The sequence below is a fragment of the Elephantulus edwardii genome, unplaced genomic scaffold (genome assembly GCF_000299155.1).
Source record: "Elephantulus edwardii isolate Elephantulus edwardi_28Jun2011 unplaced genomic scaffold, EleEdw1.0 scaffold00130, whole genome shotgun sequence".
NCBI lineage: Eukaryota > Metazoa > Chordata > Mammalia > Macroscelidea > Macroscelididae > Elephantulus > Elephantulus edwardii.
In genome coordinates, this window is record NW_006399880.1 from 1,450,949 (window position 1) to 1,462,639 (window position 11,691).

Sequence of the window (11,691 nt, forward strand, 5' to 3'; positions counted from 1 at the left end):
CCTATCATTTCTCTTGCAGATACCGCTGTGAGGTTCAGTGGTCAGAGCTATGTGCACTATCGGCTCCCAGAAGCACATAACTGGCACATTCATTTCCGCCTGAAGACACTGCAGCCACATGCAATCGTCCTGGTTACCAACGCGACCGTGTCCATCTCCCTGAGGGTAAGGCTTTTCTTGCCTGTATGACTTGATGTAGCAATAAGTTCCTAGTGTTGCTGTAACAGAAATTCCAGAGGAAAGTGGCTTTAAAGAATAGTTCCCCCCCCCCCCACACACACACACTTCAAGTAGTTGGAAGTCCAGATTCAGGGCCCTACAGAAAGGGAACTCTGATGGCATCATCTCTAGACAGCCTTAAAAACCCAACAGAGGGTCAGCGATGAGTTTCAACTTGACAACAATGAGGTTGTTTTGGGTTTGTTTTTTTTCTTTTCTTTATTTGTTTGAAACCTATTGGGGAAGGATCCCTTTCTCTGTTGGAAAAGATCCCTGTCTATTCCAGCAATCCTTGGTTCCTTAGAGATTGTCACATGTTATCCTGTTTCCCTCCTCCCCCCATTTGTGCTTATTTTTACATATAATCTGTTCATTTTCTAACTCAAAAGTGATTAGATTTTAGAACACACCTTACACTGGTAATTGGCCTCATTAGCAAAACAAAGAAAACCCTGTTCACAAAAGTAATCCAGAGGCATAGAGATTAGGATTCTGATACATATTCTGGTGGGCTTTGTTTTTGTCAGGTGGTGTTGAATCGAGTATGATGCATAGCAACCCTACGAACCGCAGATCTGAGCCCTCCCCTATTCTGTGCCTTCCTCATCATATTTGATATATTTGAGCCCATTCTTTTAGTCCCTGTGTCTGTCCACCTTGTTAAGGGTCTTCCTCTCTTTTGCTGACCCTCAAGCTCAGATGTAAGTTTTCAAGGTCTGACCCTTTTTAACAATATGCCCAAAGTATGTGAAATGAAGCCTCACTATCTTTTCCTCCAAGAAGCACTCCGGTTGCATTTTCTCCAAGATATATTTGTTTGTTCTCTTGACAATCCATGATTTAGTACTCTTCTCCAACACTGAAACTCAAGGACATAAATTCTTCTTGTCTTTTTAAATAATTGTCCAACTTTCTGATGGATAGCCCATAACAGAAAAAAACATGGCTTGAGTAAATTGCATCTTAGTCCTTAAACTGGCATCATTTCTCTTAGCACGTTGGAGAAGTCCTTGACAGCAGAATTGTCCTGTGCAACACATTTTCTGATTTCTTGTGTGGAGGTACCAAAGCTGTTGATTGTGGATCCAAGTAAGGCAACTTCAATCTTTTCTCCATCTACCTTGAGTAGCCTATTGACCCAGTGGTGAGGATTTTTATTGTTGAGGGTTGAGATGTAATCCATGTTGAAGGCTGTGAAGTCTTTGGTTTTCTGCAGCAAGTATCCAAGTTCTCTTCACTTTCAGCAAGAAAGATTGTGTCATCTGCATAAAGAAAGTTGTTGATGAGGCTCCTTCTGATCCTGATGCCACAATACTCTTCATAAAGCTCAAAAGATTTCCAAATGATTTTCTCAGCATACAGATTGAAAAAGTATGGAGAAAGCACACAGCCCTGACTCACACTTCTCTTGATTTTAAACCATGCAAGGCTCCCTTGTTCTATTCACCCAACAGCTTCTTGGTCTAGATTTTGCATAAGCATAATTAAGTGTCCTAGAATTTCTCTTCTTCTAAATGTTAGTAATGATTTGTTATGATCCACACAGTCAATTACCTGTGCAAAGTCAATAAAACACAAAATGACACTCTTCAGTATTCTTTGCTTTCAGCTAGGATCCATATGACATCAGCAATGGTATCCCTTGTGCCACTTCTAAGTCCACCTTGAACTTCTGGCAATTCCCTGTTGATGTACTGTAATAGCTATTTTTGCATAATCTTCAGCAATATTTTACTTACATGTGATATTAATGATATTATTTCATAGCTTCCACATTCTGTTGAATCACCTTTCTTAGAAATAGGAACAAATACAGATCTCTTCAAGTAAGTTAACCTGATACATGTATTTCAAATTTCTTGGTACAGACTCGTGAGCATGTCCAGGGCTGCATCTATTTGTTGAAATATGTCAGTCGATATCTCATTGGTTCCTGGGGCTTTATTTTTATTTTTTTTTCCCAATGCCTTCAGTGCAGCTTGAAGATATTCTGTCATTACCATTTGTTGTTGTTGTTCATAATATGAAATGGGTCTAAGTCAGCCAATTCTTTTTGGTATAATGACTATAAAAAGAGCAAAGGCCCCATGGGGATGGCCATGTCTGACCTTTATCAGTTTCACAAAGGGGAACTATCTCCATCCACAGCATTAATAACACAAAACCAGTTCCCACGAGGTCAGACATGTCCACTACACTCCTATAGCTCTTTCTACTCATCTCAACACCAATCTTATTTCTTTGCTTGGTCCAAAATCCAATGCAATAGCTCACAGACCACACAGAACCATACTGGGGAAGTGAAAAGGTTATAATCCCGATTAATAACAGAGTACAGTCAAGACAGCTCCCGAGATATGCACATAGGCACCTCAGGCTTATGCTTTCAGGCCAATGGTTCCAAATTTCTCAGTCCTGCCAGTACTGGCTCCTCCCCCACAAATGTCCAACAAAATTCTCAGTCCTGCCAATATTGGTTTCTTTCCTCCAACTGTGTAACAAAGTTCTCAGTCCTGCCATTATAAGCTCTTAACCTTCCCCAATACCTGCAAAGTCTCATCTCCTATCAGGTCTCCAGTTCTGCTGTAGATATTGCTGCCTTAGGAGTAGCTGGAGAAGGAAGGGCATCCTACCTTGTCTTGCTTTCTCTTCAATGTTGCCAGAAAAATCTGCCCGTCTCTCACTCTGACTTGCTCAACTCAATAGCAAGACTAGCCAATCTCCTCATAAAATGTTGAGGGTGGCCAAACCTCTTGTGGAATGGTAGATAGCCAATGCCCTATTTGCATATTACTGCCCATCTGCATAGCATCCTCTCCTCTTAATACAATAATTACTTCAGCATAAAACAGTTAATCTTTGGCTTGGAAAGACAATTTTGAATGATAAACCTTAGACATCCAGAGTGACTCGGTGTATTCCTTCCATTCTAGATGGACATAATTCAATCCTAAAAGGAGTTGAGGGTCTAGGGGGCAGTTCGGTAGACCAATTTCTGGCAAAGAAACAACTGCATGCCTTTATGGTGTGTTGAGTATGATTATGGGGCCAAGGCACAGGATTTTCCCTGTGCCAGATCACCACAGCCATACTACCTGGAGGTACACATTCAGTGGATAACCAGAGATCTGGCTGCTCTGTGACATGAAAGATTCTCTGAAGATAAAAATAGAGGTGGAAGAGGCCACTCCACCCTGAGCTTTTTCTAGTTTTGCTGAATTTGCCTAGTATTTCTCAGAGTGTAGCAGGCTGGCTACCACTGGGTGCTAGGGAAGGAAGCTTCAGCATCAAGTAACACGGAATATGAAGTGATTTCCTTTCAATGGTTTCTCAATTCTTCTAGTTGTCATATAGAGAGTGTTGTTTTTCTTGACTGTTTTTAAGACTTTTATCATATGTACCTAGGAGCCCTGATTACAAACCAAAAGATCTGTTGTTTAAAACCTCTGACTGCTCTTTGGAAGAAAGATATGACTGCTTCTGTAGAGATTATGACCTTGGAAACCAGGGTAGTTCAACTCTATCTTACAAGGTTGCTAAGAGCTGGAATCAACTCAGTGTTTGTTTGGGGCTTTTGTTTTTGCTTTATCTTACATGTCAATTTCTGATTTCGGTAAAAAGAAAGTATATTTTGGCAACTAGTTAGACTTTAACTCCTTTAGCAAATATTTATTGAGCATTTACTGTGTAAATTTATTGAGCATTTACTGCTATAGGTGCTTGGATCTCATAATAGAAACATAAAAAACCCCAATCTACTGCTGTCACTGATTCTAAATTAGCTGTTCTACAGAGTAGAGCAGAACGTCACCATAGGGTTTCCCAGCTGGTAGTCTTTTCAGAAGCTGACTGCATCATCTCTCCCCTGGCTCATGGGTTCAAATTTCTGACTGTTCAGTTAATAATGAAATGTGTAATTACTGTGCCACCAGGGTCCCTCTCGTTAGTAAACAACACAAAAACCCTTCTTTGAGTTTTCATTAGACAGGGTGTATACAATGACAACAAAGACAAATGTAGTAAACCAGAAATTCACTGCTTTGTTTAAAATGTGGGCTTTCTTTGCAGTTGCTTGGTGGAGTGCTTCACCTGGAATATCGATGCCCAGGCGGTTTCCTTGGAAATCTTTCCTCACAGCGCCATGTGAATGATGGCAAGTGGCATCCAGTCCTGTTGGAGAAGACTGCCACCTCCGCTGGCCTGCGGGTTGATGGTGCAGGAAACAGCTCCCTTGTGCTCCCAGAGAACTGTCGTGGACTGGGGCTTAAAAGAGACCTCTTCCTGGGTGGCTTTGTCCTCTCGCATTCTTCCCAAAATGTCTCTCAAGGCTTTGAAGGTTGCTTGGATGCGGTTACAGTTAACAGAGAGGCACTGGAGCTGCTGGTCCATGGCAGGAAGGTGGCCCACTTGTTGGAGAAGCAGGCCCTCACACAGTGCTGCCCCCTCACTGATGGCTGCAGCTGGGATTTGTGCCTCAAAGGTGGGAATTGTTCCCAGACTCGTGGAGCAGGTAAGAGCTGGAGGAAAGGGCAGGGCTTGCAAACCCCAAAATTTATCCCAAAGATACCTCAGAAGACTCTGAAGAGTTGACTCAGCAACCCTCAAAAGCCTTTCCTTTTCTCAGGCCCCATGAGGGCAAATGAGAGGACAACCAGAAAGTTCCATTTTACAGTCCACAAAACTGGTGGGCTATGGAAGAGAAGTCCAGAGAGGGCAAGGGATTTGCATAAAGTCATATGCTTTTAAGGGAGAGAGAAGATTATTCTTGGTGGAGGCTGTAGTGAAGAACTCCTTCCACCTGACTCCAAAACCTCTCTCTCTCTCTCTCACCATTTTGGCAGCAGGATACAATTGATCAATCAGAACAGCTTCTGAAATGTGCTCGCAGACACCTCAGCCTTCAGCCTTACAGCTTTAGGCCAATGTTATAAAGCTCACCAACCTGCCAATTACGGCATCTCCCTCCAAGCCCTCCAACAAACTTGGACGGAGACTTCAAGCTCTGGTTCCATGAGGTAGCACTACCAAGGTCAGCTCTGTTTCATGCCAGGTCTCTGGTTTTCTACTGTGTCTGCTGCTCCTGTAGGTCCTGGTCTTAGTGACCCAGCAATATATGGCCCCGAAGGTTGTGCACTTTGCATTTTCTGCTTCTTCTTTTGGATAGTATTCTTTATCACAGGGATTTTCACTTTTTGTTAACCTGGTGGTGCCTCACATTGCACTGCTGACTGAAAGGTTGAAGTTGGAGTCCTCCTCATGGTGCTTCTTGGGAGAAAGTCCTGATGCTTTGCTTCTGTAAAGATTAAGTCAAACCAAACCCATTGCCATTGAGTTAATTCTTACAGCAACCTTAGAGCAACAATAGAAAATGCTATAGGACAGTTTTACTATGTTACATGAAATAGATGTTAGTTTAGATCCACTCATTGGCAGCTACCAATAAGAAAAGGCATATAATACTTTATACTTTCACTCAACAACGTATTTTTAAGGTGCATCCATGTTACTATGAATGTATCTCACTCATTGCTTTTACTATCAGTGTTCCATGCTGCCCTTGCACCCACATTTACCCCCTTCCATCCTCCTAGTGAAGAAGGATGGACACCCGGGGCTTCAACTCATACCTCTACCATCATTGTTGCAGTGAACCTCATCCATGTCCTCTCTGATCCTGAGCCACTATTTCCCTCTCTCTCTCTCTCTCGCTCGCTCGCTTGCTCGCTCTCTCTCTCTCTCTCTCTCTCACACACACACACACACACACATCTACACCCAGATAGTCACAAAGTTAATTTTACTAAATAAAGCTAAACTGCTCTCCAACATGGCCACACCACTCTACACTCCCACAAGCAATGTATGGGTTCCTATGTACTCATATGCCTGTCGATGCTTGTCATTACCTGATTTTCTAGTTTTTCTAGGCTTATCAGCTGGTTCTCTGTACCTCCAGAATATCCATGGTGTCCATCATTTCTCTCTTCTCCCTCACCCACCTCTCTTATCTAAGCCCCATCATCACCTATCTTGTCTCGTATATTCATTATTGCCCTGTTCTTCCCCAGCACCGCTCTCTCTATTCCACCAGGGAGCCAGAGTGGTTTATAAAATGCATATTTGAGCATGCTGCTCTTCTGTTTAGAACCTCTCAGTGTGCATGCTGTGTCCCCACCTCCCTACTTTATAGTTTCCCACTCGCTCCTTCACTCTCTCTCCTGGCCTCTCTTTAGTGCTTGAGCATGCCATAATTTCTCCTCTCAGACTTAGCACACAGTTCTCCCCTGCCTGAAATCCCTTACTCTGTGTCCCTCCTTATTTTTGCCTAGCTAATCTGGTGGCCTCGTCCATAGTGGAAGTTGCTCTGTTACCTGAAAGGCAGCATCTCTCTGGTGCTTTGTATCCACCAAAGGCTCCGCAAGAAGAATATGGGCATCTCCCCCCGGGTGATTTACCACCTCAGAAACTCAGCTATGAATCATTTCTGACTCAATGGCAATGAGTTGTGTTGATAGAAGAGAGTGACTTAAAACATGTACTAACCCTGCCTCATTCAGATACATAGAAAACCATCTTCAAATAGGATTCTAACTACAGACATTGTAGTTAGGAGTTATGACACTTTGGAGAGGAGACACAATTTAATCCATAACAATACTCAGTGAGTGTTGTCTGTTACTGTTAGTCTTTTTTTTTTATTCCAGAAAAGTTTGTATTTGGGCCTTAAGCTTTTGAAAATAAAGTTTAGAGACATAGCATAGGAATACCACTGTAATACACATGAAATAGTCTATTAGACCCTAAAAATTAACATGAATTTAAACTTTCTCAGTCAACAAAATAGTGGCCGGGTGTCAGTTTTATTAGATAAGTTGGTTACAGCATTTTAATTATTTAAAATCTACCTAGGTATAGCTGAAATTCAAAATGCACATCAAAGTAAAACTATCGTCACAACTTGATGCCATACTAAATGTACTTGGCCTCTGCAGAATTCTAGTCAAACTTCATTTTCACTCCCTTCTTACCTGTTTTCTGGATTTTTAAACTGATTGAAGGCAGGGGTGGTGTCTACTCATTCAGTAGGTCACCAATACCTAACAAGGGATCAAGCGTAGAGGAGGCATTCAGTAAATAAATGGTTCTTAAATGGCCACATAACACAAATATGTACACACACTGAGGCACCCCTCACTTCAGGAGGGCCTTTTCCACTGGGGATGTCTGGGTGCTTGGTCACTGTGCTCTCTCACCTTCCTTTTCTTCCTCCCAGGCTATGTCTGTGAATGCCCCCCACAATTGTCTGGGAAGCAGTGTGGACAAGGAAAGGAGAATTGCACATCTACAATGTCCCCCGGAGGAACTGCCTGTAGCTGCCCTTACCCTTACACTGGAGACAGGTGAGCAAAGGAGAGGCCCTTCTTCCTAGAGGATGTGGCACCACACAGGAATTACCTGTACACATGCACTTGGAAGTAAGTGCAGGCCAGAAAATGGGAGTTCCAGTGACCTGGTCACCAAGTCTTTTCTCTGAGTAAAATATGCCTTCTCATTCAAGTCATACAAAGAACAGTCATCCAGCCCCCTGCATCAGAGACGGCACATGCTTTTTAAAGGCTAGATTCCTAAACCCTACTCAGAACCATTAAATCAGTCTTGCAGAGATGTTGTTGTTGTCATCGTTAGGTGCTGTGTGGAGTGAACCATAACTCATAATGACCCTATGGACAACAGATGGAAGCTTGCCCCAACCTGTTCTGTACTGACTATCTCTGCAACGCCCAAGCTCATTGTTATAGTCACTGTGTTAACTCACCTCACGGAGGGTCTTCCTCTCTTATATCCACTGTATAACATTCCCAGCATGACCTTTTCCCAAGAATTGGCTCCTCTGACAACATCCCCAGATAATGTGAGCTTCTCCACCTTTGCCCTAAGGGAGCACCCTGATTGTACTTCTTCCAAGTTGTTGTTGTTGTTGATAGTGTTAGATACTATCGAGCCAAGTAGGGCCCCTAGTGATCTTAGGAACAGCAGAGCTGAGTCCTGTCCTATTCTGTGTCCTCCTCACACTTCCTGACACTTAGAGCCCATTGCAGGAGTCACCATGTCAATCCACCTGGCCAAGTGTTTTCCTTTCCTTTTTGAGCGTCATGCGCCTCTCCGAGGAGTAGCCTGTCCTAGCAACATGACCAAAAGTATATGAAGTGAAGCCTCATCATCTTTGCCCCCAAAAGAACACTCTGGCTGCACCCTCTCCAAGACATATATGTTTGTTCTTTTGGCAGTTCACAGGATGTTCAGCATTTTTCTCTAACACCACAGCTCAAAAGCATCAATTCTTCTTCTGTCTTTTCTGAGAGAGATCATTTTATGCTTTTGACAGTTCATGGTCTATTAATTACTCTTCTCCAATACCACAATTCAAGGACATTCATTCTTCTTAGGTCTTCCTTATCTATTATCCAACTTCCAGGTGCATACAAAGCAATTGAAAACAGCAAGGCTTGGATCAGGTTCTCTTTAGTTTCTAAACTGACATCATTGACAGCAGATTTGCCAATATGTCTTTTGATTTCTTGCCCGTTGTTACCATGAGTGTTTATCGTGGATGCAAGTAAAATGAAAGAGTTGACAACTTCAGTCTTTTCTCCATCTATCATGATGTTGCCTCTTGGCCTCGTATGAGGATTTTTGTTTTCTTGATGTTGAGATGTAACTCATATTGAATTCTGTAGACTTTGATCTTCTGTAGAAGTGTTTCAAGTCCTCTTTACTTTGTGTAAGCAAGATTGTGTCATCTGCACAACACAGGGTGTTGATGAGTCTTCCTGCGAACTAATACCACATATTCATATAGTCTAGATTCTTGAACGATTTGCTCAGCATACTGATTGAGTAAGTATGAAGAAAGGATACAGCCCTGACTTACTCTTCTCTTGATTTTAAATCATGCAGGATCCCCTTGTTCTGTTGAGACAACTACTTCTTGGCATACTGGGTTTATGGGGTTGGGAGCCAGTGATTTGTATTTTTAGCCAGCTCCTTGGGAACTTCCTATATTTGCTGAAGACAGTTGCAGTTTTTGTTCTCTTTTTCTGTGCTGTCACTTCCCAAACAGTGGTCTGGAAACAAAGGTTTGCCTTGGCACAGACATTGCTGTGAATCTTGGACCCCCATTGCACCCTAACAGTGCATAGTGCTGTGCTGACTGGGAGGTTTGTAAGGGGAGGAATTTCATTTTTAAAAGCTTTCAAGTCAAGAAACCTTGGATATCACTCATTCTGTAACTTTCAAATGGAAAGTTAGAAAAAGAAATGACAAGAGAAAATTTTAGAAAAAAAATAAAATCGATTCTTGGGCCCTACTCAGACCAACTAAATAAAAATTTCCAAGAAAGGAGACCTGGGAATCTATCTTGAACAAGCTCCTTAGGATTTCACTGACATGTGCATAAGAGAGCTAGTGATCTGGCCTATATCACCATGTTGAATATGAGGGAAATGAGGCCAAGAGAGGGAAAAGGCCCATCCCACCTCAGCCTGTGTGAATGCATGTTCCAAGTCCTTCCAGCAGCTGCTATTTCCTGCCCCACTCCAGTTGTGTTTTGCAGTAGGGAGTGGTACCCACTAATTAGATGTCTTTAGAGATAATGCTACATGTCGAAAGTGATATTTGTATTTTAAGTAGAAGCTTGGAGAGGACAATATTTGATTTCAAAATGCAAATTGTTAGTGATCAAATATCTGGAAGCAGGAGATGTTTTGAACTGAGTAGAACAGGACTGTTCCCAAAATCTTTCAAAATCGGATAAAGGTGGCCGGGGAAGCTTTCCATAGTCATGGACAGCCAGGCAGAAAATGACCTGAGAAGTCATATGAATTTTTTCCTTGGAAAAGATACTCAATGTGAGGAAGCCACAAGCTCATGTTGGGTTCCTGGGCTCTCTTGATGAAGAAGAGAGGGACCATCAGTGCCAGTAGCTGTTGTTGGATGACTGCCTTTGATGTTATATGTCAAAAAGATGCTTCCCCTTCAGTAGCATGACTGGAAATCTGACACATTGCTGAAGAGTATGCTCCATGCCTACATTTCATTGGTGGGAAATAATGGATGTCCCTAGAGCCCAGATCTTACTGGTCAAGAAGATGAGGACAGCTGAAGTTCATGCCTTATTTTTAGAGAACAGAGCATGTCTTTCTGATGTTGATGTTACTCATGTGCTTAATAATTCACTTTTCTGTTGGAAAGTGGAAGATGGTAGGTCCCTTAGCTTTCTAATGTTTCAATAACAGAAATATTCCAAAAGGATGACTTTAACTAACTGGAATGGATTCTCTCACAGTGTAGGAGGCTGGAAGTACAAATTCAGGGTACCAGTTCCAGGAGAAATTTTCCTTTTTTTTGTCACACTGGGGAAGGTCCTTGTCATCAGTCCCACCCCAGGCCTACAGACCTGAGGTCCAAAAGATGGCTCTTGATTTTGGTGGTAGGAGATCTCTTTGATCTTTGCTTATCTGTTTACTCTCTTTTATATAGTGAAAGAGATTGACACAAAAGAGAACCTAATCCTATAAATGATGTCCTGCTTTATTAACATAATTGCCACTAATGCTGCCTCATTACCACCTTCAAAGTTAGGAGTTACAACATGTGGGATAATGACATCAGATCACAAAATGGAGGGTAATTATATAATACAGAGAATCACGGCCTCGTCAGGTTGATATATATTTTGTCTTTTGTTTCAGGAGTACAGTGTGTTCATTTTAGTTTTTAAGTTTTCCAACTGTTACAGTCAAGCTCAAAGCAGTAGAGAAAACATAAAATAGTGAAATAAGTGAATTGTTCTTCTGGTCAATAAAAGATAATTTTAGCAGATACTCCAATGTCTCTTCAATACTTGGTACTTGAATGATTAATTCTGTGCCACTACTACTTGGCTGTTGTCTAATTTACTTCCATCACTCCCTTCCCAGGACTAAGTCTCGGTCACTTTATAAACAGGAAGAAGGACTGCCTTGACACACATTTTTTGGGAAACAATTCAATCCACAACAGTAGACAAGAGGTTGGGGGGAGAGTCTCTAGCTTATAGATCTTTGCAAGAGAGACATGAATAAGCAATGCATTGACTCTAATCTCTTGGCTTCTTTTCTGTTTCTTCAGGTGTGAAATGGAGGCAAGAGGTTGCTCAAAAGGACGGTGCCTCGTTACTCCTGAGATTGAAAGAGGGGACTGGATGCTAACGATTATCACAGTGGTAGTGCCAGTCATCCTGTCCATCGGGGCCATTGTGGTGGTCTTGCTTTACTGCCATCGTTGCAAGTCTCACAAACCAGTAGCCATGGAGGACCCAGATATCCTGGCCAGGAGTGTTGGTGTTGACACTCAAGCCATGCCTCCTATTGAACTCAACCCCCTAAGCACCAGCTCCTGCAACAACTTGAACCAAGCAGAACCAAGCAAGGT

General features: G+C 42.3%; 1 protein-coding gene across 1 annotated transcript in view; it reads left to right on the top strand.

Annotated features, from left to right (window-relative positions):
• The window catches only part of FAT2 (FAT atypical cadherin 2), a 104,160-nt gene that overhangs the window by 73,759 nt on the left and 18,710 nt on the right, over window positions 1–11,691 (top strand). The window contains exons 18-21 of the mRNA XM_006893740.1: window positions 20–165; window positions 4,288–4,729; window positions 7,493–7,619; window positions 11,389–11,689. Of these exons, the coding sequence (XP_006893802.1) occupies window positions 20–165; window positions 4,288–4,729; window positions 7,493–7,619; window positions 11,389–11,689 (1,016 nt within the window). The remainder of the gene's footprint in view (window positions 1–19; window positions 166–4,287; window positions 4,730–7,492; window positions 7,620–11,388; window positions 11,690–11,691) is intronic.